This window comes from Cuculus canorus, chromosome 1, assembly GCF_017976375.1.
Source record: "Cuculus canorus isolate bCucCan1 chromosome 1, bCucCan1.pri, whole genome shotgun sequence".
Taxonomy (NCBI): Eukaryota; Metazoa; Chordata; class Aves; order Cuculiformes; family Cuculidae; genus Cuculus; species Cuculus canorus.
Genome location: NC_071401.1, coordinates 143,532,175 through 143,556,580, shown reverse-complemented (window position 1 = coordinate 143,556,580; position 24,406 = coordinate 143,532,175). Strand labels below are relative to the sequence as shown.

The following is a 24,406-nucleotide window of genomic DNA, read 5'->3' as shown; positions in this document are numbered from 1 at the left end:
ATCTTCTCAAATGAGATACAGGTACACTAGAACACACTTAAAATAGAAGCTTGCTCGGGGACAGTTACTTCAGCACAGATGAGATTCTCCAAATACACATCCCAAATTATATATAAATCCTTAGACTGCATCATCAAGTGGTAGCTTTTGCAGCTTAGACATTACAGAAAACAGAAGGACTCGATTATTGCTTTTGGGTACAGAGAAGCCGCGTGACATCAACAGCTTTAACGCTTTTATACCAGCCAGATACCAGGCTTAGAGCAGGACACTGAATGCCAAAAAAAACATGCAGACTGTACTTCCAAACTGTCAGAACATTTAAGCAAAACTATTTCAAACTTTGAGCTGAACTTAAAATCACAGAATCATAGAATAGTTAGGGTTGGAAGGGACCTTAAAGACCATCCAGTTCCAATCCCCCTGCCATGGGCAGGGACATCCCACTAGATCAGGCTGCCCAAGGCCTCATCCAACCTGGCCTTGAACACCTCCAGGGATGGGGCAGATACAACTTCCCTGGGCAATCTGTTCCCTTGATAGAAAACAATTAAGAAATGCATGAAAAGTAAATTAAAACTTAAGAAAGAAAAAAGATTACTTATTAGATTTCTATAACTCCCTGAATATAAGTAAATGTTAAGTTCAGTCAGTGAGTAGAAGCAGACTAGCAGGATAATGAACACATATTATTAAATTTTAATGGCACGCACTGGTACAGCTATAGAAATTGTTACTGTTGTAGTTCTGCTTTCACATTACAGAAGAGGGTAAAACCAAAAGATCAGCTCAAGATCGTACTTCAGTTTGTAGGAGAACTACACTGAACAAAATTTTTAAAAGAGACTAGTAATGGACTCTAACAGCTGCAGTCATTACATTCCTATAGTTGCCATTTTTTACTTGTATGGCATTCACCTCTTGAATGGACAATAATATGTCATTCCATTAAAAGCTTTGATTATACAATCAGGAATTTTATTCAGTTTCATTTATGGCAGTTTGATTAATTTAGTATGACTTTCTTTATAATATAAACTTAAGGCACTCTCCTTCCTCCTGCAATCTCAATTTCTGTAAAAATGTACTAATAACCCAATTATCATCTGTGAAGTAAAGAGAACAGTGGTACAAAGACTGTTTCATTTTTTGAGCAATTCACTTTCCAGTGTAATTCCTAATCTTAGTATAAGATTAAGACTTCAAAACCAGTCTTCTAACTGCTTTTATTAAGCATTCAGATGAACACCTGAATCCCATGCTTCAATTTTATGAAACAAGAAATGAGTTCTTGGTATTTGTATTTCTTCCTACGCTCACTCTCTCTTGCAAACCAGTGCAGTGTAGTGTCAATCCCACAGTTGTTATTGGAAGTGGGGTTGTTTTTCTTTCTAAAAAGCAGAAAAAAATCCCCAAAAAACATTGAGTTTGGACCATCAATTAGTCCATGTTAAAAGCTGACAATCAGAACAGACAGTCCTATCGAGAGAGGCAGATCCAAGTTTCCTTTGTAATAAATCTGACTAGGTCTAAAATCATTGATAGTTTACCTCCAACGACAAAAGCAAAGCACTACAGCTTGTAGATACCTCAGCCTGCAACATCTCTGTTCACAGACTGCATGCAAGAAATACAGAAAATTTACTTCATTTAGAAGTACCAAACATCCCCCACTTCTTCTCAGAAACACATTTATGCTAAGAACATTTCTAGCTGAGTCACAGCACTGATCCTTTGAATCAGACAATGTGTACTGCATAGCCTGCAGAAAAAAAAATTACACAGCTTGAAGACGTTAAACTTCCCAACCAAGACAGTACATTTTCCCTTTTCCCATTTTAAAGCACCTAAGACTATAAAACTTCATTATTCTCTTATCTACCGCATCTGTGTATCTGCCCACATACTACTCAATCCTGTCTCACTACCAATCTCATCACTTCTGTTACTCATGCTGTTCAACCTAATTATTAAATTTCACTGGGGTTTTTGACTTTGCACAGAAATGCCTACGACAGAATTAAGCTAAAACTCACTTTGTCCTTGCAGGGCCTCTGGCAGTTCTGTGCAGCACATACAGCATTCTCATCATCCGACTCCTCTGCTCCTGACCAGTCATACTTGGAAGGAATATCTAGAACCTTCTTCTCTCTTTTTTTCTCTGCACTCTCCTTTACTAATTCCACCTTTGGCACAATTGCCTTCTCCCGCTGCTTCTTCTTCCGTTCCTCTTCCTTAGCCAGTTTCTTTGCCAGCTTGTTCAGCTCCTTTGTCTTATCTATGGTGAGTTTTAGCTTCTTCTTCTTAGGTTTTTCCAGTTTTTTAAGCTCTTTAGATTTTTGCTTCATATCTCCAAAGAACTGCTCTGCTCTCTCCAGCTTTCGTTTCCGCTTCCTCTCAGAAGAGTCTCTCCCTCTCATTTTCAATGGTTTCTCATCCATGCTGTCATCCTTCATAAGAAAAGTGAAAAGAGATTTTTTCACATGCAAATTTCTGTACACTGCAAACCCATAGTTTGAAAGATGTACGAACTTCCACCACTACCCTGACATGGTATGAAGAAACCTATCCAACAACATACTATTATGGATTCTAAACAAGAATTTTCACCATACCACAAAAGAATCACAAGTGGCATCAACTGTGTCAAAGTACAATGAATCAAAAACGTCCATTGGAAGAAGTAAGAAAGCAGCAAGGGTATGGAGGCAGAACGAGCAATAATTACAACTCCCTTCTCACATTGCTTTTAATAGAAGTTGAGAAGCTTAATAATTTGTTAGATGTTCTTGCTTATTTTTCATCCCAAGCCAGTCTTGCTTGTAATTATTTTTGAGAGAAAGCAATTGCTATTCTGGAGATTAAGAAAGAGCAAATGCTAAATTCTGAAATGCACCATCAACTCAAGTAAGAGAAGAAAGTAACAGATCCATTATTTGAATAGGTCCCAAACTGGCACACACCACAAATATCCCGGCATCATTAACAACTCTTAAATAGCAGATTCAGTTCAGAAGTGAGGCTTAAAATTGGCAAACTCTGTCACTGCAGGTAGCATCCACAGTGACAAGTCCTATTTATATTGGAATGATTCATACGTATAGCCCCTTTTTACAAACAGGACTGACTCAATTTCAGTCAATCCAGTTATATGCTTCAACCTTAAAAATAATTAATAGATTAAAGACATACTATAAGCTAGTAAAAAAAGACTCTGTTTACTGTACACTACTTAATATAGCTACTCCACCCAGAAAACAAATCCTCTGAAGGTTATTCTACAAAAGTCTACCTGTTCTGCATGTAGATAGACATAGAAAGGTATTCAATTCCAAATGAATAGCTATGGTCAAACGAGTATTCGGTAGGGTTAACCAGAAAATGTCTTAATGCACACACACACCCTAACCCCACCCTGCTGCCTCAAAAAAAAAAAAAAAAAAAAAAGATGTGCTTAACTAGTATAAATAGTATGCCAGACTGTTAAACTGCTATCTGCTGGCATTCAAACTGTTTTTCAATCAATCCCATATCAAAATCATCGTACTAAAAGAGCATTAAGTTTATGAAGTGAAGTACTTGAGTCAAAGCACAGTAAAGCAGTACTTCTTTGGAGGCACGGTCTGCTTTAAATGACTGTCCTAACCAACAGCAGTTTGGCAACACCTTGACTTAACTCATTATATACCGGTGGCATCCAGAAAATACACCCATCTAACTTCACCGTTCACAGCACGTAACCCTCCATCATACCTTCGTGCACATTATCAAAAAGTCAAGCAAGAATCATCTTCAATATATTTCTTCTGCAGTTCAGTAATTCAAAAGCAATCATATACTCCGTAACTGCATATGGTCAAACTGACCCCCACCTTCCGCTGACAGATGATAAAGGATGGATTTCGGTACAGCTCTTTAACAGAAGAGTCCATCATCTCTTCCAGCACACAGACCTCATTTGCACACACTGCTCAGGCATTGCATGAATGAGGCTAAATGAGTTGGACTAGACCTCAGAATCCGCAGATAAGCCTGCCTCATTCACTGTCAGCTGAGCAAGGACATGAGCACATCTTCACAGTATATTAATAGAAAAACTTCTGTATCTATGTTAATCTAAGGAAAAATAGGGAACTTATTACCTGCACTACCAAACCACGTTTTATTAAAAACAGCCCAGTGTTCCTTCCCCGGGAAGTTCATCAAGCATCAGGTTAAATAAGCTGAGTGCAGACTTTCCATCTTCCTATAAGTTTTCTGTAATTCTTTTACAGATCAGTACTGATTCCAAGTATAATCAAAACCAACATTTCCCTCCCTAACCTTACCTTTTCTAAAATAAGGTTTGCATATGGAACAGCCTAAGGGAGCTGTTCTGATATGGTTAATTGTGGAGGACAGTGCTATAGCATGAGTGATCGAGAACTGAATTTTTGGATCTCTTCTTCTGTTATTTTCTGTAATCTATTATTCCCAGGTTGAAATCCAAACCTGTCAGGTAACTAATAATTCAACTACCGAAGATTATATTTTTTTTAAAAAAACACCAAAATAATGCAGGGTTATTTTTCTATACCAGAATACTTCAAGTTCCATACCTCCATGACATGAAGGAATCTGTCCTCAGACGGTGGATGCGTAGCCTGTAAAATCCGCCAGATGTGCTGAGTCTCATCCAGCGATACTTCCAGTAGATCTCCCACCATCATTAGATCTTCCAGCTGAGCTTTTGCTCCAGGTGACAGCTCCAATACAGGCGGCTCCAGACTGCGAGGTACCAGAGGACTCTTCCGAGGCTGCTTCCTTGGAGTGCTAGAACCTTTCAGACAAGAGGCAAGTCATATTCGGATAAGAGGAAGAGATCAAAGCCAAAAATAAATTACATACTTAGCAACGATCTAAGGAGGGAAACAATCCCAAGCAAAAAACACTGACACAGGTTTATATATCAGACATCAGGAAACAACCGCAATGTTATTCTAATGTACATTCTTGCAGACAACACATCCTCTACAGTTAGCACAGGTAACAGAGCAGTTCCCCTTCTTTCTGACTTGCTCATTGCAGCTATCTGTTCAGTTTCATCTTAATGTACAGAAAAGCAAATACCTTGAGAGCAGCTTTTAGAAGCAGATGAATAAGCATGTTCAGCACAGAATGAGGGAGCAGTCCACATGTGTGTCACCACTTCCTCTGATTTAATGGGGATTTCCTCATCACAAAACAAATTGGGCTCCAAGCTGCTAGAAGATTTTACACTGGCATTGTCCTGAAAAAGACCCACAGAAAACATGCAACATCTGGATCCAGAAAACATCTACTTCAAAGTAAGTTCTACCAAGACCAGTCAGCCTGCTGCTTCTAAAATCCTACTTTGAAGCACCCCACCAGAAACAGCAAGACTGTGTACAAAAAGTACAAGTTACATCTCTGCTTACATAGTGGGCATTTCTACGGAGACAGGTCAATAGATTGATAGCCAGCTGGTGAGAAACACTTGACAGATTCCCTCACTAAGTATGGTCATCAGAAGTCAACATAATGACAAGATGCTGACTCATAGCCTACACAAATGTTTTGCTTGAAGAGAAGTGACTACAAGCCCATAAACACGGGAATCTTCAGTAAAGAAGGGGTAAATAACGGTTACTGTAGAAAGAAATTATTAAAGATCTTACAGGTGAGGCAAAACCAGGGTGTGGTCAGCACAGCAACAAATTATGAACAGATGGATGATCACATAAGGGCAAATAATTCAATGTTGCATTGATATTGGGACTTTTATGGCAGCCTGGAACCATTTTAAGATAGCACCAAACACTGAAAGGAAGAGGACTGTAAAGTGAGACTGTTGTGAATACATCAATGAACAGAATAATGATGGCACTGGCTTGCACTCAGCGCATTGTGTATAACAGCTGCTTGACTTTTTAAATGTGTCACACCGAAATGGGACACATGCCTTCAGATGCAGGTGGATCCATAAAGAGAGATGGGAACCTCTTAAGTAGTGGGAGCAGCTTTTACTTTTCATTAAGTTAGGTAGAGAACTCAGAAAGTACAAGCCCACCTGTGTAGATTCCCTGCTGTCCACTAGTACTCACTTCTCCCCTCTTCCTCCTCACCCCTGCAGGTGAAATCAATAGGGACAACAACCTCCTCAACCAGCTGTCTATATCCATAGCACCTTCCAGAACTTACCTACCCCATCATATTTGTGATAAGACTGGTCAATAGGTTAAACATACTTAGCATGCCATGTAAGACTGAAATCTTTCAGAAAACAACAAACACGAAGCTGGTTTAAAAGAAGAGAAAGGCCATAGAGCAGTTATTGACAATATTTACCTGAAGATTAGCTGTGTGGATCCCAATATGGCCAACTCAGGAAATTGTACCACTCAGACACTGTCATTTCATGACATAAAAAGGGAATTTAAGAACGGTAATCTCTCTCTGGCTTTCAGTTACATGTTTAAAAGGAAGTGAAGTGCACACTAATGATTTCAGTACAGAACTAGAAGTGGGAAATTCAGATTTAAATTGCCCAGATGAAAATAATAAGTATTCAGAAAGAGGAAGATATTTCCCTCTACATAGCAAAGACTTTTATCTAGTACAATATCTCATTCTGGATACCATAGTATACTAGATTAAAGTAAATTCAGGGCCAATAAGGAGATTAATAAAAAGATATCACTATTTGGTGGCCCTAGGCAACATAGGTGCAAAGGAATGCAGGAAAAAAAAAATCACACAACCAAAATAAAAGGCAATTAAAGATGAAGAAAATTTACACTAAATTTGACCAGTGAATCAGTCTGACTGCTTGGAATAAGTCTTAAAACAAGTCTAGATATCGCACTTACAATGAAGTATTTGCTGGCAAGAATGATGTTCTAATTAGAAGAGGCACAATGTAATGAAACAGGCCTTGTTACACCTGTTTTTGCAGCCATTGTTGTACTCAAGATATCTGAGACAGTGGGTTTTGAAATACAGTCTACAGACCCTTCGGTATCCAAGGATTACTTCTACAGGGTCCGCAAGAAGTTAAGAGCAAATTCATACATGATGCATCATCATCTACAAAGACTTCTTTTTCAAATACACTTCTCCACTGGAAAATGTTTATAGATCATAAACTGAAAAAAACCCAATTCCTGAAAGCCAAGAGTATAAAAATAATTAAAACTCTGAGCAACTCTGCAATAACTTAACCTTATTGCTTTTAGTTTAGACCTGAAGAATTTGACTTCTATTCCAACTGTGTTAGTTGCCCTAATAAAAGACATTTCCACTTCCCATCAGGTTTGTGTCAACAGATTTTTACTTTCAGGTTTTTCAAATAACGTAGTGAGGGACATACAGATCAAAAGGGTAAGTAATAGATTTTGAAATCATGACAACAGAATCATAAACCAAATGAAATTACACTCCTGCAAAAACCTCAGATCCTGAGAAACATATGCCAACTTTCTACATATACGCTTTATCACAGTCACAGAAAATGGCACATCTTTCAGAAATGCCTTACTATGACTCCTGATGCAAAAAACCACAGTTTGAAGTTGTTGTTTGGTTGTTTGTTTTTTTAAATAAAACTAATTTAATTAAAAGTTTTAGAGTCCCATTGCAATGTACTCTTGCTGGCATTTCACATGGGACTGTAAGACAAATATGTCTATTTGCAGAAAGTTGCTTAGAAACAAAACACTAGGAATAGGAGATTAAGGTAAATTATACCTGGAAAATGTGTTATCCCTTTATAAACCAGAAATTCTGCCTTAAAGAACTTACATGACCATGCTCTCTTTAAAGTTAGATATGGTGCTATCACTAAAAAGAAACCACTGCACAAGAACTACCAGTGGCATTGCTTTTCTCTCTACATACATCAAAAGGACATTTCAAAAGTTCTTAAGTGAACTACATCACACTGAAAACACTTGGCTATTTATACACTTGCCTTTTCTCAAGACAGTTCTTCTCTAGTTAAAGTATTTTTAAAATCTAACTGCAGTTGGAATTTCTGAACTGAACTAATTTTCCAACATGATCCAAACACCTAACCCTGAATATTTCCAGAGATCCCAATCTATCAGATGTATTTCCTTTATATGAGGGTTGAATAATTAGAGGTATGAAAATGTGAAAGAAGCTCTGGCATCAGGAAACTTCTTACAGGGCATGCAGTTTTCAAAGTAATTTTTTGCTATAGCAAAAAAATTGAATAACTCTCCATAGTTCATGAGACACTTATTCATATTTATGATTCATGATAACTCTGAACAGGGGCATAAAGACAACATTCACCCTCCATGAAGTTATAAATATAAATTCCCTGAGAAGTGTATCTTTATCCTTAGCACCTTTTGAAACTCAATCACAGGACAGCTGGAAATCTTGAGTAGAAACATTACAAAACTTCCCAGTAGTCCAGAGCTGAGCTATTCAGATGAAATCAACAGGATTCTCTTCTGCAACAGAAGCCTGGGTATAATGTAAAGAAGTAGCCTAGGATATGAAAAATATTCTGAAACAAACTGAATTAACAAAAAGCAGGTGTTCTGGATTAATTCCACACAAACAAGGATTACTTACCTTTATGTCATAGCCATAGGTCTCCCTGACGTCTTCATCAGAATCTGTCTCTTCATCATCGTAATCCAAAGTCTGTCGTGGAGATGAGGACACGCTCCCTATCACTCTGTTAAAGGCGGATTGCTGGAAACTAGTCAAGTGTCCCTAAAAGAAGAACGGAATATGGAAGTGAAATCATAAAATTTCCAGAAAAATCTACAAAAAAAGCTGAGTTACTGAAAGAACACAGTGGTTCTTTTGGCCTAAAAATAACTGCCTGGATAGTCACAGAAACACCTAGTTACAGCAAGATGTGCAGAGAGACAGGGAAATATCCAAGAAAAAAAGTATTTCCATAGTTTTGAATAAGAATGGAAGATCTAAAAAGATCTAGATCCTGCTGCTCAGTGCTACCAAATTCTAGCTTTTGGTTGTACAAACTTCACCATATCTTCATCTGATTACTGGTCTCAATCTCAAGACAAAGAACTCAGCTGTAAAAGTACAATTGTTTACCCACAGTCCTCACTGAAATTTACTAACAGGACACCTAATGCCTGAGAACAATCCATGACAAATAAGTATACAGACTTTTAATTCTGTCAATAGGAAAATGGCATTTGGACACCAAAGTCACCAGTGCTTTACACACCTTCAGGCCCTTAGGCAGCCACTGTATCTGAACTGATGTTTCTTAAAAGAACCTTCAGCAGTTGCTGTTGACAATGAGTCAAAAGCAACAGACCAGTTCCTGGAGCAGCAAGTAAATTACTGAAACCAGACATAGCCTGGGATTGAGAAGCACTGAACTAAATTTTGATATGTATAACTCTCAGTTTTTAAGTGCCCTTCCCCTCTTCCCCAAGAAAGATAAGGCATATTGACACACTAGAGAAAGACAAGCATGGTAAGGAGCAAGATATCCACATCCCTACCTGCAGGTCTGGGTTAGCTGCTGCTTTCTGTAGCTCTGCACTTATTATTTTCTCTGTTTTCTCCCGTGCTGCCTGCTCCACCATTCGCTGGCTGAGCACAGAAAGCTTAGCCAAAGCAGAAGACAACTCATCAGTGGCCAAAGCCTGCCGCGCTCGGTCCTGCCAACTCATGGCACGTTCTGTCAAGCACTGCAATGCCTCCCCCTCCGGCAGCCGTACAGGCAGCTTCTGTAGGGACACCAGCAGAGACAGTATAGTCTCAAGCCGCGGCCTTCGAGAACGCATGCAAAGTGGACACAGAAACTTCACTTCTTTGGCCTGCCAACTAGAGCCCTTCTTCTGAGAACTCATTTTGGGAAGAGGCACACAGCCACTATGAAACCAGTCTTTGCACAGCTCACACTGTAGCATAAATCCACTAGCTGTTTTGCGACAGATACAGAATTTGATTTCTTCGATCCGATCCACCATAGTCATCTTCGCCAGGTTAGCTGCCCTGAGAGCATGCATGGCTTCGATCTCCTTCTGTTCCCGCTCCTTGAATATAGCCACCTAACAAATAAACAAACAGTTCATGACCCTCACAGCTTAGAGAGATCACATTTATTAGCAACGTAGGAAAAAAAAAAAAAACCCAAACAAAACAGAAACTAGCCCAAAATTTAGGAATTTTGTGGTCTAATTAGAACTGCAGCTAAAATGCCTCCTTCTCAATTACTCAACACTCCCCTCTAAGTCCTTCTGACAGATTCCACGTTAACATTAGATAACCCTCTTTATATCTACAAAGATTCTGAAGCTCAAATAATTTGTCATTAAGGCCATCAAAAGAATAGATTTTGACTTCTTTCCTGAAGTCAGAATCAGATCCATTTGTCTATCGAGACCAGACAGCTGAGCAGTGTTTTAATGCTGACACAACAGTAGCAGTGTCTGGGTGACCACGTATCTTCCTCAAGCAACTCGCTTTCCATCAGTGTCTCCATCCAAGTTAACCACAACAAAGCATACTAAAGTAAAACTGACTGTGTATAAGCCACTTGAATGACTTGCACACATCTTCTTTGTTCCTGGAGAAAAGGCAGACAGATGATAGCAAATTCCAGTGATAAGCTACATGAATATCCTCCCACAGAGAGGAATCGAGTATAACATTCCCACCAGTCCAGCTTCCATGGCCAAGCACATACAGACTGCCATCAAAATCAACCTAACCACATACGTCTTGGTCCTTTTTAAGGCAGAGCTGCACTTCATTCTACATTGATTTGATTTGACTTCAGTAGATGTTAGTAATATTAGATAAAAAGCCACAGTTATCAAACCAAAATCTTACACGCAGCCCAACAGATATTAAATACCAGCACTTAATACTCTGAACTGTGCTCCCATCTATTTTCACTGCAATTAAAGTTGAACTATATTCTTGTGTCAAACATTGTGTTATGAGATACCAATTTCAGTGGGACTCATTTATCAGTTCTTCCATAAGACTTCTACCCAGATTAGAGATAAATTAAACCCACATATCAGGAGACACTACCCTTCAATGCTCCTCACCACAGCTGCAGTGTCTCTGGCCTCCTCCAGCCCATCTTCCAGTTCACTTAGAGATTCCAAATCAAGATCTTTCTCCTTTTCCTTCTCCATCAACTCCTTTGCCCTCTTCCGCCTGTTCTTACTGCTCCCATAAACACCAATATCAGTCCGAGGGCTCAGAACCTGTAATCACCAATAAAAATTACACTGTCAGAGCCATGGATGCCAAGAACAGAAAAGAGTTCTGATCTATAACATTATGATTTCAAGGACATACATGAGAACATCTAATTAATGCATTACAACACATAGAGCAAAAAATACTCTGCAATCTAACACCTTTTTTGTGTAAATTAATGCTAGGAAGCAGAGAAATAAACAGAAAGGCATACCAATATTTCACATGTATGGAATTTGAATGTAATCAGCATCACAGTGATGTGGCATATTACCTGGAAAGCCATTGTGTTTTCATAATTAAACTACAAAATCAGTTCAGACTAAGCTATCATACAGTTCAGATTAAGCTAACTGAAATACTGCACACAGATATCAGTAGTTCAACATTCACGTCAAGGGCTTTTGTCAACTGCAAATCTTAAAGATCTGTCATGATTCCATATTGACATCAGCAATCTGGAGCCTGAAACAAAACTAAAATATATGCTATAAGCATTCTAATATCAAACATGAGAGCATGAGAGGCTAGAAAGCACCTTTAGGGACAAGAATTAAACCATAAGTAACCTTGATTAGTTGGAAGGTGTACTTAAATATAAAAATCTAGCACTCTAAATTCAATATAGAAAAGTTCAAATGGATACATTTAGGGAAACAGTCAAATGCAAAACCAGAATGTAGCGAATGCCTAATTGGGCAGAAAACTACAAGAAAAAAAGACTCTGACCTACAGCGCATTATATACAGAACAGAAATCAATGTGATCTTGTTGCAACAAGGGCAGATCCCACTGGGAAACATTTAACAGAAGTATCCCCTTTGAGACATAAGATTTAATTATTGCATTTCACATGGCAGTAGGGAAGCCACAGCGGGAGGATTCTGTCTGGTTTTGGACATAACACTAAAAGTGAAGACAAACCACAGAGAACGGCAACAAGATAAATGTACGAAAAATACGGCCTGCAAGAAAGCATTGTAAGAACTGGAATTGTTTTCCTAAGGAAAGAGAAGCCTGTAAGCAGATATGGTAAATCTTCAAACACATGAATGACTTCTATTAAAATAAACAGTAGCTGACTTATTTCATAAGCTGTTTAACTGTAAGAAAAATTACCTAATCTATTTTCTTAGACTTCAAGCAGTAGAACAACTTAAAACATTCATCAATTAAAGACAGCTTCTACGTTCAATTCAGGCCTACATTTCTACACTTATGCAAAAAGAGAAATCCTTTTCTTTCCCTCCTCAAAAGTGCTTTCATCTGTTCCTTCAAAAGCCTCAGTTGAGGTTGTCTATACATAAAACAGGACTAGCCAAACAGGTTTTTTCTGCCTTTTTTATTAATTTTACCTGAAAATAGCTGAAGTATTCTATTCTCAAAAGCAGCTGTAATCTACTGTAATTGAACCATCTGTTCCCTCCAGACCACAGAAGGCTATGAAGATCAGTTTCTGAAGGCTGACAGAGAAGAGTGTTGCTCACCTGTAACAGACTATAGCTTGAGTTCTTCTTCAGAAATGTCCTTCCTGTGCGCTCTCTCCAGGCGCGTGCAGCAGCTACCTGCGACTCCAGCTGCGGCAGAGCATCAAGACGCACTGGTATTGGGCGGCCTTTGGCCGACAAGCTCTCCAGTTGCTCCAGGTAGGCATAGTTGCTCCCATTCTGGGGTAAAAGAAACTCCTCTAAGCTAACAATTCCACCAGTAAATCAGCGGCCAGCTTAATTTCAAGCCACACTCTATTTTGTCACTGACTAAAATAGAGTTCCACACAAAAGGAAAGGATGGTAGGGTTCCGATCTTATTTAAAAACCTATTTCACACAGCTTCTATTTTAACATCCATTCTGACATGGCCAGCTGGCTGATGGGAGTCAGACATTTCATTTCTAGATGGCTGTCTCAAATGCTGTCTGCTTAACAGCAAACTACAACAGCTAAGAGTTGCACGGGGGGTGATGTGTTATCAACTGGGATTCTCACTTTGGTTCCCAACAAATACTTGATACAAGAACAGCAGCTGAAATCCAGAGATCAACACCCAGAAATCTCTCAGTCGTGTCCCTTTTGGATCAAGTTATGCGAGTAGTGCAATAGAAGGGCAGACTACTGAACTAACAATCTCATAAACTGATCCATTTAGGAGAGAAAATTTCAGTCACCAGTGTCATTAAACCTTAATACTATTTTGAGGAGAAAAAAGAAAAAAAACATTTCCATGGCAGCTCCAAAGCTGAAGACCTGTGAGCAGAATATCTTCCGCTGCAGCTAAGTATTTCCAGCAAGAGGGTGCAGTACAGTTTCAATACCCAGTAAGGCCCTTTGAAAGTTACGTTTGTTTCATAATAAATTTGCCAGTTTTTACGGTCCCCCATGAAACGCATAAAATAGAAACAGAAAAAGGATAGCCAAAAAGAAAACAGAAAACAGCAGCACAAAAAGGACAAGAAATTCAACCACATGAGCTATAGTAAGCACAATGAACAGCTATATTCAGGCTTCACTTCAGGTCAGCTTTTAAGGCAGAGGGGCTAGGAATAAAGACCAAGTCCAAATAAAAGGATGCAAGCAGAAAATTCCAGCCCCTCCAGTGAACCCTACCTGAACGGCCTCCACTTTGGCTGTCCAGTCTCTAGCCCGGTGCAGTGCTTCTTTCAGCGCCAGGACGTTGGGCAGGTAAGCAGGGATGTTCTTTGCTTCATTCACGACGCCCTCCAGAGCCATCATACTTTGGCGTGGTCTAGAGTAAGAAAAACCCAATTCCAGCCTTCTCTCAAAACACCAGTCAACTAAAGACGTAAATTTGACAGGCAGGTGGTACGACTTCATCATTGCACTGCAGTGCAGGACACCATGGCTCTATTCTTGGAGAGCACAACTGACTAATAAATAACATAAGTAAGAAAATTGCTGGACTCTGCACAATTTAGTTCAAAAGAGCACAGCATCGAGGATGCCGTCTCATGTAGCACATTCAGTGACTTTTGTTGAGAGGGATGAATAGCCGAGACAGTGGCAATTCACAGCCTCCTGCCACTGTGCAGCATAACAAGGAAAAAATTCTTCTGCAACTCATCAACAACCTCAAATATTACTCCTGAGCAATCAAACTGCTGGGAAGTAAAAAAGGCACTACAACTTCAAAATCCCTACTTTTCATCACACTGATCAAAAGAGGCTGAGAATTCCCTAAGTGTGTGACCCATAAGAACAGTCTGCAAAGGAACACTCACCTTGCCTGCAGGCAGACCTTGGCCTTCTCCTCCCATCTCTCTGAGACTGTAAGCAGCTCCTGCAGCTCAGCCATGGCTTTCTCTACAGCATGGTGCGGTGCCAAGCCCACACCCGAGTCAATCAGCTTCTTCATCACATCGAGGGTGACCCTCTGGGGATCCAAGAGGGTGGACCTCACCTCATCCAGCCACCGTGCCTGCTGCAATTCTTGCTTCAGCCTTGGCAGTTCAGGAAGTTCTACATAAAGGCCAGAGCCCATGTCTATCAACTCCTGCAGCTTGGAGGAATCTGGAATCTCATCCATCATAGCTTCTTGGGCACGCTCATGAAATTCTTCTACATCATCAAGCAGATTCTGTAGTATCATACAGTATAAATCAATTAGAAAAAACACCCATAGAATCAAATCGGAAAGTTGACTGAGGGATCAGTCAGCTGTGAATTCGTACATGATCACCACAATGAGTCAGAGCTTCTATGCACACGATGGCTTGTGACAAACTAGCTGACAAAGTCTGACACATATTAAATAACATACGGTGTAAAGTCATTTGGTCTAATGTTTCATACACTGTGCATATTAGGTAGATGAAACTCTGCACCTAAAATAGTACAAGTGCAACTACAGCTGCCAACAAAACAGAATATTAAGCAGTGCCTGGTCAACATTAATTTTAAAATAGTGTGGGGTGGGGAGAGGGGACTTCTGCAAACAGATCATCCTTTCAATCTGTCACAAAACAGAACACAACATGCTGTGGAACAAGAACAAGCCAGAGTTGTACAAGGACATAAGTACCATTAAAATAACAATGGTCAGATTTTAAATTACTATTTCCTAAAGCAGGCCCCCTACTTAAATACACCTGTATTTCATCTCAAAACAAGAAAGAAATGAAAATGCAAAACCCTCTAATGAAAGGAGACAATTTCACAGAACCCCAGCTGCACTGCTGTAGTTGTCCTCATCCTTATGTTTTGGCACTGCAATGAAAAAAATCAAGGAAAGCAAACAGATAGTAAAGAATTTCTGCAGGATATTCATTCAAGGACATTCAACCAGTCTACCCAACTGATTCACTCCTCAGTCTCTTACAAAAAGACAGGTATTTCTAGTAGCAAGTTGATGGCAAAATGAGCAGCAAAACCTGCATTTCCTAACCCTTAGCTTACTGCCCTTTTTGGTCTGATGCTACCTTTCATGACTGTCTGGAAAGCAGAAGGCATTTACAAAAAAAGAACAAGACCCATGTTTTCTGGATTTTGATTTGGGGAACGTACACTGAATACTTCACACTGACAACAGTAAATTATTACAGTTTAATAATTATAATGCCTTATGTGTTAGCAAATGCTCATCATCCAACATGACAATTATTTTGTAATTCATTATGATGGATAATTGCATTCAAATGCCATGCTGAAAGCCAGTGACTGCTTAGGCATAAATGATCATTATTTGACTTGCTTCAGAAACTAAGTGACTGTGGTTTGAAACCAGTAAAATTATACTATTTACTTTATTGGTTAGTGATTATGTTGAGGCTTCAAGAACATACACGTGCGCAGACAGTATTTTAATGGAACCGGTTTCCTAAGGCAGGGGTGGCAGTAAGAGAGACAAGCCAGGTGAAATGTTTAAACAAAGATAGGAATTAAAACTGTTTAAAAGTTTATTGTATGCCCTCAGCTCTGCCATGTACAAATTATGTCTTAATTAGATGCAGGTTTTAAATACACCAGAAACAAAGAATTCCTTTGAGAACAATCTTATAGGCCTATTAAAGATGATTATAAAATTTCATGAATAAATATTAGTAAATATTTCTTGTTTGTACTTGGAAAGAAGTGTAGGAAAATACTCCTATCATGTGAGGATGATAATATAGTTCCCACTCCATCAGCTGCTGGGAAACAGCATTAAAGAACATTAAAAAACATCTTTGAAGAATAAAGATTAGAGTCAACTGGAAAAAAATCTGTATCCTGGAGTTCTACAGTTTTCTGAAGGTACCTGTTTTCAGACAAGAAGACAGTCCAATATAAAGTCTCTCCATGATATCAACAAGCAAATACCACAGAAAAGTTAACACAGAATTCATGAATGAAGGAGGAAACCAACACTAAAAAAACAACTATTGAAAAAAGGCTTTCTCAAAACAACAGCAACTATTACACATTCAGTTATGCAGGGGTACCTGCACATATGGTGATGTTCAGAATTTTAGGACCTCAATCTAGCACTACAGAACTTTCTTCTTAAATCTGCATCAACAGGGAATGTGTGGGTTTAACATAAGGCTAACACACACCTCAAGAACCATTTCTCAATGTGAAAAATCCGTCTTTATTAAGGAACCTTCTTAAAGGAGTCTTCTAGAAAAGCTGGTTAGTAGGCAAAACACTACTTAACATTTCATCATCAGTGACACAGAAACAAATTAAGATTACTGCTGAAAACACTTGCTATCATACAGACTGCCAGAGTGATAAACAATAATAGCAGCCAGGGGAATCTGTAAGATCTGGATTACTTATTAGTCTAGATTCACTCAAAGACAGGTGCAAAGATATATACGAAGGACAGGAAACACAGGCCATGCATACAGATCAGGGACGCTGTAACTTGGAAGGCAAGGCTGAGAAGTATTTACTGAATAACTGTCTATTTGCTACTGCCTGCCCTCTCTTCTGAAGAGACACATCAATATAACCTACAGTAGTTTCTACCAAAACATATAGAGGGTAGGATTTAACTGGAAATTCTACCATGACAGATAGCACTAGAGATGCTGGGAAGAGTAATTAGTTCAGAAAAATAAAACTGGGCCATCTGGACAGTGACAGGTGGGGAGGATCTTTTATCTTGATTTAGCTACAGTGAGACCACCACATCTTACCATGCCCACTGCAACAAGCACCTTAAAAAGTGTATGCATAGTTAAGTACTTTGCCTAGCTGCCTGAACACTGACTGTCGTGCCAATGTCACTGCAAAACAGCTATTTGTTTTATAGTAGAAGCTAGAAACAAAGCACTCTGTTCAATCCATCTCTGCTGGTGCAAGGCTGAGTCCAAAAAAAAAAACCAAAAACATTCATCCTTTATATCAGGCAATATTAACTGGTTTTTTTAAAAAAAAAAATAAAAGGCAGGCACACAAACAAAACAGAACAAAGTACAGAAGCACAACATTGATGATGTATCCCAAGGAGTAGATGCAAACTTACCTTTACTTGTCGGGCCTGGCTGATAACACAGGGCAGGCTAAACAACTGCTGCACAAACGCTTTAAGCTCCTCCATAGTTAGTTTGGTCCGTGTCCTTCCACTATCTTGGCTCTGCCTGCTGTATGAATGGACATAATAAACAACATTATGTAAGAGAAAAGATGATCAGCCCTGGATTTACTCCCAGTGACAGAAAGCTACCAAGATTACTAAGTTACAAAAAAAAAAACTTCTATCACTTAAGAACCCCAAACCCGAAACTCCACAAGAATACCAAAATCTTGAAAACTAAATTTAACGTAATTCCTCTAAGCTTCTTCAAGAGAATTTACCCTGCTCTTCAGAGGCAGAAACGTCTACTTGATTTTCAAATTTGGTTTGTTCCAAACAGGTAAAACAGCCCCAAAAAGCTTGCTCTAGGCAGTTCCAGAAGTTGACTGCCCTGACAGTCATCGACAAGAAATCTGAGGTATGTAACAACGAGCTCCGAAAAGTCTTTATTTTCTAGAGTGCGCTCTCATAGCCAGAGAACTGTTGAAACTGGTCTTGCAACAGGAAGCCTGCTACTGAGTAGGACATGTTCTGCAAAGACATTTCCATTAAGTATCACTCACAGCTCAAGTATCACAAGCCTACTGAATGCAGTAAAAGACTTAAAACTGACATACTGCACAAATTAAACACTTGGTACACGTCACTGGCAGGCACAACAACTTTACAAGCAGGACAGATTTTAAACACTAATGAGTTGTTCCCCACTAATGGATCTAATGTTTCTATTTTAATAAAACGTAAAGAAAACCAAAATTAAATCTTTCAACCTATAGACTTAAACGTAATTGTAAAAAATAAATTTAGTTTAATGCCTGAATGTAATTACACACTATGTAAAACTCAGAAGTGGGGGGGGAAAAAAACTATTGCAGACTTTTACTTCCTAAGACAAGACAGTGAGGAGTCATGGCTGGACCTGCTGTGCCTCCAGAACTCCTGTGCTCCAAGAAACACCAGTGCAGGACGGCATGCCCTCTGTAACACCAGATTGACATTCTGTCCCTAGGTCAATTATGGACTGCCACCACAAAAGATGCTGCACAAAAAGATACAACTATCCTTGCCTGTGGAAACTGACAACTTTCAAGAGGGTGGAGAGATACAGGACTGGAATATTGGACAACTACACATTATGTATTTTTCAGGCTTATATAACCAGATGCATAATGGATAGATTTTCTTTTGCTACATTTGACCATGGGTACATTGCTGCTTCAATCTCTGCCAAGTTGTTTCATCTGAGCACTCATTTTTAATTTGCTTTTTTCATAAACTTATCTTTTGTGTAAATGTGATCCTTCTCTATACATTAAATAGGAACATAAACGTTAAAGAAGCTGAGCATGACATTACATTTCCTAACACCATTCAAAGAGGTTTCAAAATCTCTCTCAAACCTTAACATTGTAACATATTACTATTTAGCATACAACAGCCCTCCAAATGTATATGCAAGTCCATGGGTTTGACACTTGGAATTCCTTTCAGCTTTAGATAAGATACATTATTGAAAGTTGCCAAATCTTTCTGCCCCTTGTGCTTCTTGGGAAAGTGCTGGAAATCCACCAAATAACTAACTGAAGGCAAGCCTGTTGAGAGAAGGCTGACTCACTCCAACAGCAAGAGGAGGAGGAAGCAGTAATAGACGAAGAACATCTGGGAGGTACCAAACCCATTAAACTTTACTATGAACAGTGAAATACAATCCCTGTAGTATTGCTTACCCTACCCAGACTAGAGTTTTAACTGGCCATACCTCTGTGGTAGTGGGATTCCTACAAGCAATAACACCAAACAGGAGAGCCTTTTCTTTCCCTTAGATGTAGAAAAAAATGCTTCTCTATTGTAAAACAGCTTTCCAGTTACATCAGGTATTATACTTAGATCTTTGGTGTAACTAACATTTCTGTGTTCAAATTTAAGCAATGATGATGCACATTACGTTCGGTGTAGCAAAGATGAGTATTGAAACTAATAAGGTATTTACTTCTTACTCCTCTCCTCGAAAAGTTTGAAGTCATTCACCAAAAGCTACACATGCAAAAAACCAACCAACTACAAAGCCAAATCTCATATTCAACAGAGGAAATGCAAGCTATAAAAGTTTCAGACAACTGCTAGCATAAGAATTATGGTCACCTGATCAAATTATTTTTATGAGGCTTTTATTCAGCACACGGAATGCATAAAAGAGAAGGAAGACATTGCTGAAGGCTTGGTAACAGCAGAACAGGGGCACACATACAGCAAATTGCTGAGGTAGGGCCAGGAGACAAGGTTAATGCTTGAGGCAGCCACAGGCAAAGCAGTCAACACCAAGAAATACAGGAATCTAAAACACCAAAAGCCACTCAGGCAAGCCACTACTTTTCAGCCACACATCACTGCCTCCCATGGTCCTTTCCCAGAAATAAAAGACTGGCTTGAACTAAGGACTGTTAGTGCTCTTCGCACTGCTCAGCTCTGCAGGATCCTTTTGTCCCAGTCAATGCTGGCAAGACACATTTCTGTTGCATCTTCCAGTAACTCCACCACACATCACAACACATTCTGCAAGCTGACAACAGCTGGCAAAATTACCAGTATTTTTGAGCAATGCTGTATCAGAAGATACAACTACGCTTGTCTCATCAACCATAATTGGTATTTCCTAATTTTTAATCATTATGCTTTGCAATCCAATGTTTTAACACATTTTCTTTCCATAGCTTTAAGCTATATACTTAGCCACGGTACATAAAATATAAATGTTCATGTCAAAGATTTTAATTACATTCTTCCCTTTAGTTTTATTTCCCTACAACTCTCCCACACATGCAGAGAATACCTGATCAGTCGTCAAATACACAACTTCTCCAAAGGATTTAACCTTTCAGTAGATAAGTCAGCAGAAAATTCTACATTTAACACATACAAACCAAGTCCACTTTTTTTGGCCTTCTGTGAAACCGTATTTGCCTTTCCCATGTCTCAATGGGTCACAGCACTAAAGGCAGCAAACACTGAAAGAAGTCCATATACAGTGAGATCGAGGGGTTCTTACATTTCCAGGCCCAATCCAGTAAACAAAACAGCCTGTTGAAAAAAAAAAAAAGCCCATCCTACCTGTGTTTTTGCTTTTTGCTCAGAAGCAGCTGTGCTACTGAAGCACAGGTCTCTGCTTCTTTCACAGCATCTCTGAGCCTGCGGAAAAGGTCATTCTCTGGATATTTCCTGTCCTCAGCATCCTCCAACATTACCCTCAGCTCAATCACATCTGTAATAACAGTGCATAAATCATTTGTAGGCAAAAACATGAGAGATTTTAGACTGCTTCAAAGGCCTTGAATAGAGGTTCTAACAGGCTAGTTCAATTTGAAATACACAATGATGAGTCGCATCACACTCTCAGATTGGCTCATTTCTTTTTTCCACCAAACAACACAGCGTTTCTCTCAATAAACGAGAACACAGAACAAATGTAGGAGTTTCAGGACATCCTACTATGAACAATAGAAGTCTGACCTTTTTTGTGGTTGAGATTGGCAGACAGAGCCTCTGTTACTCTACTGACCCAAGTGTCATAAGACTGTGCTCTAACTTTCACTCCATATAGCAAAGAAGGAAGGTCTTCCAGTGGGTACCGGTACCTGAAGATATGGAAGGAAAATACAAAAGGAGTATTAATGCCCATACAAAAGCCAGGATACTGTTTATATTGAGTTTATCCAGCAACAAGGCTAGAAAGACAGAACATGTGAAATACCTGCTGCCTTGGAACAAAAAACAAGCAAAGATGATAGAAGTACTCCTTAATTAAAGGAAGCGAGAAGTGTGGCCTAATGTTGTATTTGGTCACTGGCCTCCAGAAAACTATTGGATATGGAAGAAAAGCAGAGAAAAAAAAAAATAAACTGTGTACCTTAGACACTTCTTCTGCATGGGACAAGGACATAAATCAGATGGATGGTATAAGCATACCAGACGCTCAGGATTACAGGAACATGTAAGAGCTGACAAGAAGCACGTGGTTCTGCAAGCTGTGCACTGACGCTCATCATCTGGAACCAGTTCAAACACTTCTTCCTCAGACATCAACACTCCCTAATCAAAAAAAATTAGACACTTTCAAAAACTCTAATCCAGGCAGAAGGGAGGGGGAAGCAAAAGTTCTTCTACAAGCAAAGTAAGAGTTGTCTTTTATTGCTCACCATCTGTACAACAGAATCCCTTAATCGTGTCTCCTCCTCTATCAGTAGAGTCATCTCCTTGCAGACCATGGCAGCCAGCCCAACATCCAAGGACTCTGGATCTGCAGCCATCTTGAAGATCAGCTCTTCATGGGAGAAAACACAATGACGTCCAAGCCTTCGGTAATGACTCACACACTGACGACCAATAGGAAGCTACAAAAAAGCAACACCTATATCATTTTGGGAAACGACGTTTCAAGATGATCTCCTAGATCAAGCTTTCTTTCCTTTAACAAAACCTCGAAAAAGACCGATTAAGAGAGCTGTATCTTCTGGAACAGAGCCAATTAAAACAAACTTGCCTCGCGTCACAGCTGAGAACAAAGAGAATATCCATGTTAAGGGTAGGAGGGCATCTGCCATAACCTTACGTGCCTAACTTTCAGACATAAACAAGTTTAAGGGTTGTTGTACGCTCTTATTACATCCAGTGGAAAGAAACTGTCACCAAAAAGAAGTCATCTGGTCTATGCTGTGGTGAATGCATTGCCCTCTGGACATTACTACGTTTGATCAGAGATGTTTAAAACAAGTTGCCTAGAGTTAATCAAAATTGCTATTACTGATCTTGTGCGTTTTTAAAGCAAAAAAATATCAACTGCTAGATTAATGAGCAATAGATTTCTGGTTACATTTTGCATAAGCAAAGGAAACTTCACATGGCTGGTGCGAGTTTAGCAGTTTCTCACAGAGGCTGTAATAAAATTATCTGATTAAGGAATAAAATTCTTATTTGAAGGTAACAAAAAAAGAATTTATAAACTACAGATGAGATCCTAACTTCCAACTGTAAACCATGGACAGTGATAAGACACACTTTTGACAAGTTACTGAAGAATCCACATGAGCTATGCTCTGGTGTGGCACAGCTATTAGAACAAGCACTAGTATGATTTAAAGGTGTGATGAGCTGGCACAGAAGGAGAACAGATGACTGTTTTATGCCTATTTCTAACATTCAAATGACAAGAGCTTTTCAAGACAGTACATTAATCTGTATCAAGTCCAGAAAGAAGCATCAAAGACATATAGCTAAAGGTATATGTCACTTTTTACTTAGATCAATGCATAAAAAGGAAAACCACATGCCAGAGTCTGTTTGAAACCGCTTAAAATCATGCATTCATCAAAACTAATTTATGTAATTGAAATTCACATCAGTCTAACTGTTGTACCAAGAACAATAAACATAAAATATAGCATGGGACATAAAAGACTGCTCTTCAGATAAGAAACTTACTAACAGTCTCCTTGCAAAAGGTGCCCTATCAGAGACATAGCAAACATATACAAAAGAACAGACCCAGTCAGCAGTGCAGAAGTTCACAGCTTCAGCAAAGTTATATCCCTGGTTAAATCCAGAATGATAGGCACGAGGGAAGGTGACAACAAACTCCCCAGCACACTGATTGGTCCTGTACACCTAATATAAATAAGAGGGGTGGGGGGAGAAAAAAATGTGAAACTTGCAACGATATTTAAGACACCATTACAAAACATTTGAGCACAACTTCACCTACCGAACGCCAAAGGCAACACAACAGAAGTGGTAAGTATTGGTTCAGTCTTCTTAAAGTGGATCCTCGATTTACAGTCTTACTCAAAAAAGGCTGAATATTCAAGCCAACAGTTTGAAAATTCTTTTCACAAGCCCCAAAAGGGATGTTTCTCTATCATAATGTAATCTACCACACCACAAAGTGCAACAACTTCTGGAAACAGCTTATGGTTTGCTTTGTTGGGATATTTGCCAGGGAAGCGATTTATCCCAAGACAAAAACAAATGATAGTGACTGCTGCTTAAAGGTCTGCAGTCAATTATGTTTGGTCAAAAAAGCATTTTGTAATGCTGAGCTTTCCACTGAATGTAAGACAAGTATTTTCCTGTCAAAATATAACAAAAGCATCCCAGACAAATTTGCTGCTATGGCAGGGTATTTTGTGGTTGTGGGGTTTTTTTTTAGTTAAAAATTAAATGTAACGCACAATATACAGTTGTTCTATAAGATATTTTATATAAGAAGTTTGGTATATTCACTTCTCACATAGAATAATTTAGATTTCATGGTGAGTCTAGAGAAAACTCTAGAAAAAAAACACCTCAAAACTAATAAATTGAATATGTAAATACCCACTATAAAAATTCTTCAGTTATGTCAAACTGTTGTTACACAAATCTGGCCCTGAATGAAAAAAAGAGCACACATAAGAATACTTATGTAAAAAATGCTCATGTGCTACTCACTGGTACACCGTGTTCCATCAGTACATTGGGATTCATAATGGTGACCAGCTGATGCAGGAGATCAGGCTGGGATTCAAACAGCTCAGGAGCCAATTCCTTCATCACATCCTCTAGCTGCTCTGCTGCGTTAGAGGGCACGCCGTACCATGTCTTTGGCTCTCCCCTAACAGAACAC

The 24,406-nt window shown here is 39.1% G+C and overlaps 1 protein-coding gene across 3 annotated transcripts in view; it reads right to left on the bottom strand.

Moving 5' to 3' along the window:
- Window positions 1-24,406, bottom strand: part of KDM5A (lysine demethylase 5A) — a 56,700-nt gene that overhangs the window by 8,962 nt on the left and 23,332 nt on the right. For 2 of the 3 annotated variants that reach the window (XM_054077026.1, XM_054077033.1), the window contains exons 12-27: window positions 24,232-24,394; window positions 23,290-23,409; window positions 21,945-22,139; window positions 21,656-21,837; window positions 21,259-21,383; window positions 20,860-21,010; window positions 17,701-17,818; window positions 14,471-14,826; window positions 13,839-13,977; window positions 12,723-12,902; window positions 11,079-11,240; window positions 9,519-10,070; window positions 8,605-8,748; window positions 5,110-5,269; window positions 4,599-4,819; window positions 2,037-2,450 (exon numbers count right to left, since the gene is read on the bottom strand). In XM_054077026.1, coding sequence (XP_053933001.1) covers window positions 2,037-2,450; window positions 4,599-4,819; window positions 5,110-5,269; window positions 8,605-8,748; window positions 9,519-10,070; window positions 11,079-11,240; window positions 12,723-12,902; window positions 13,839-13,977; window positions 14,471-14,826; window positions 17,701-17,818; window positions 20,860-21,010; window positions 21,259-21,383; window positions 21,656-21,837; window positions 21,945-22,139; window positions 23,290-23,409; window positions 24,232-24,394 — 3,382 coding nt within the window. Of the gene's footprint in view, window positions 1-2,036; window positions 2,451-4,598; window positions 4,820-5,109; window positions 5,270-6,348; window positions 6,409-8,604; window positions 8,749-9,518; window positions 10,071-11,078; window positions 11,241-12,722; window positions 12,903-13,838; window positions 13,978-14,470; window positions 14,827-17,700; window positions 17,819-20,859; window positions 21,011-21,258; window positions 21,384-21,655; window positions 21,838-21,944; window positions 22,140-23,289; window positions 23,410-24,231; window positions 24,395-24,406 lie in introns of those variants that run through there. The other variant, XM_054077041.1, reaches the window with a different exon arrangement.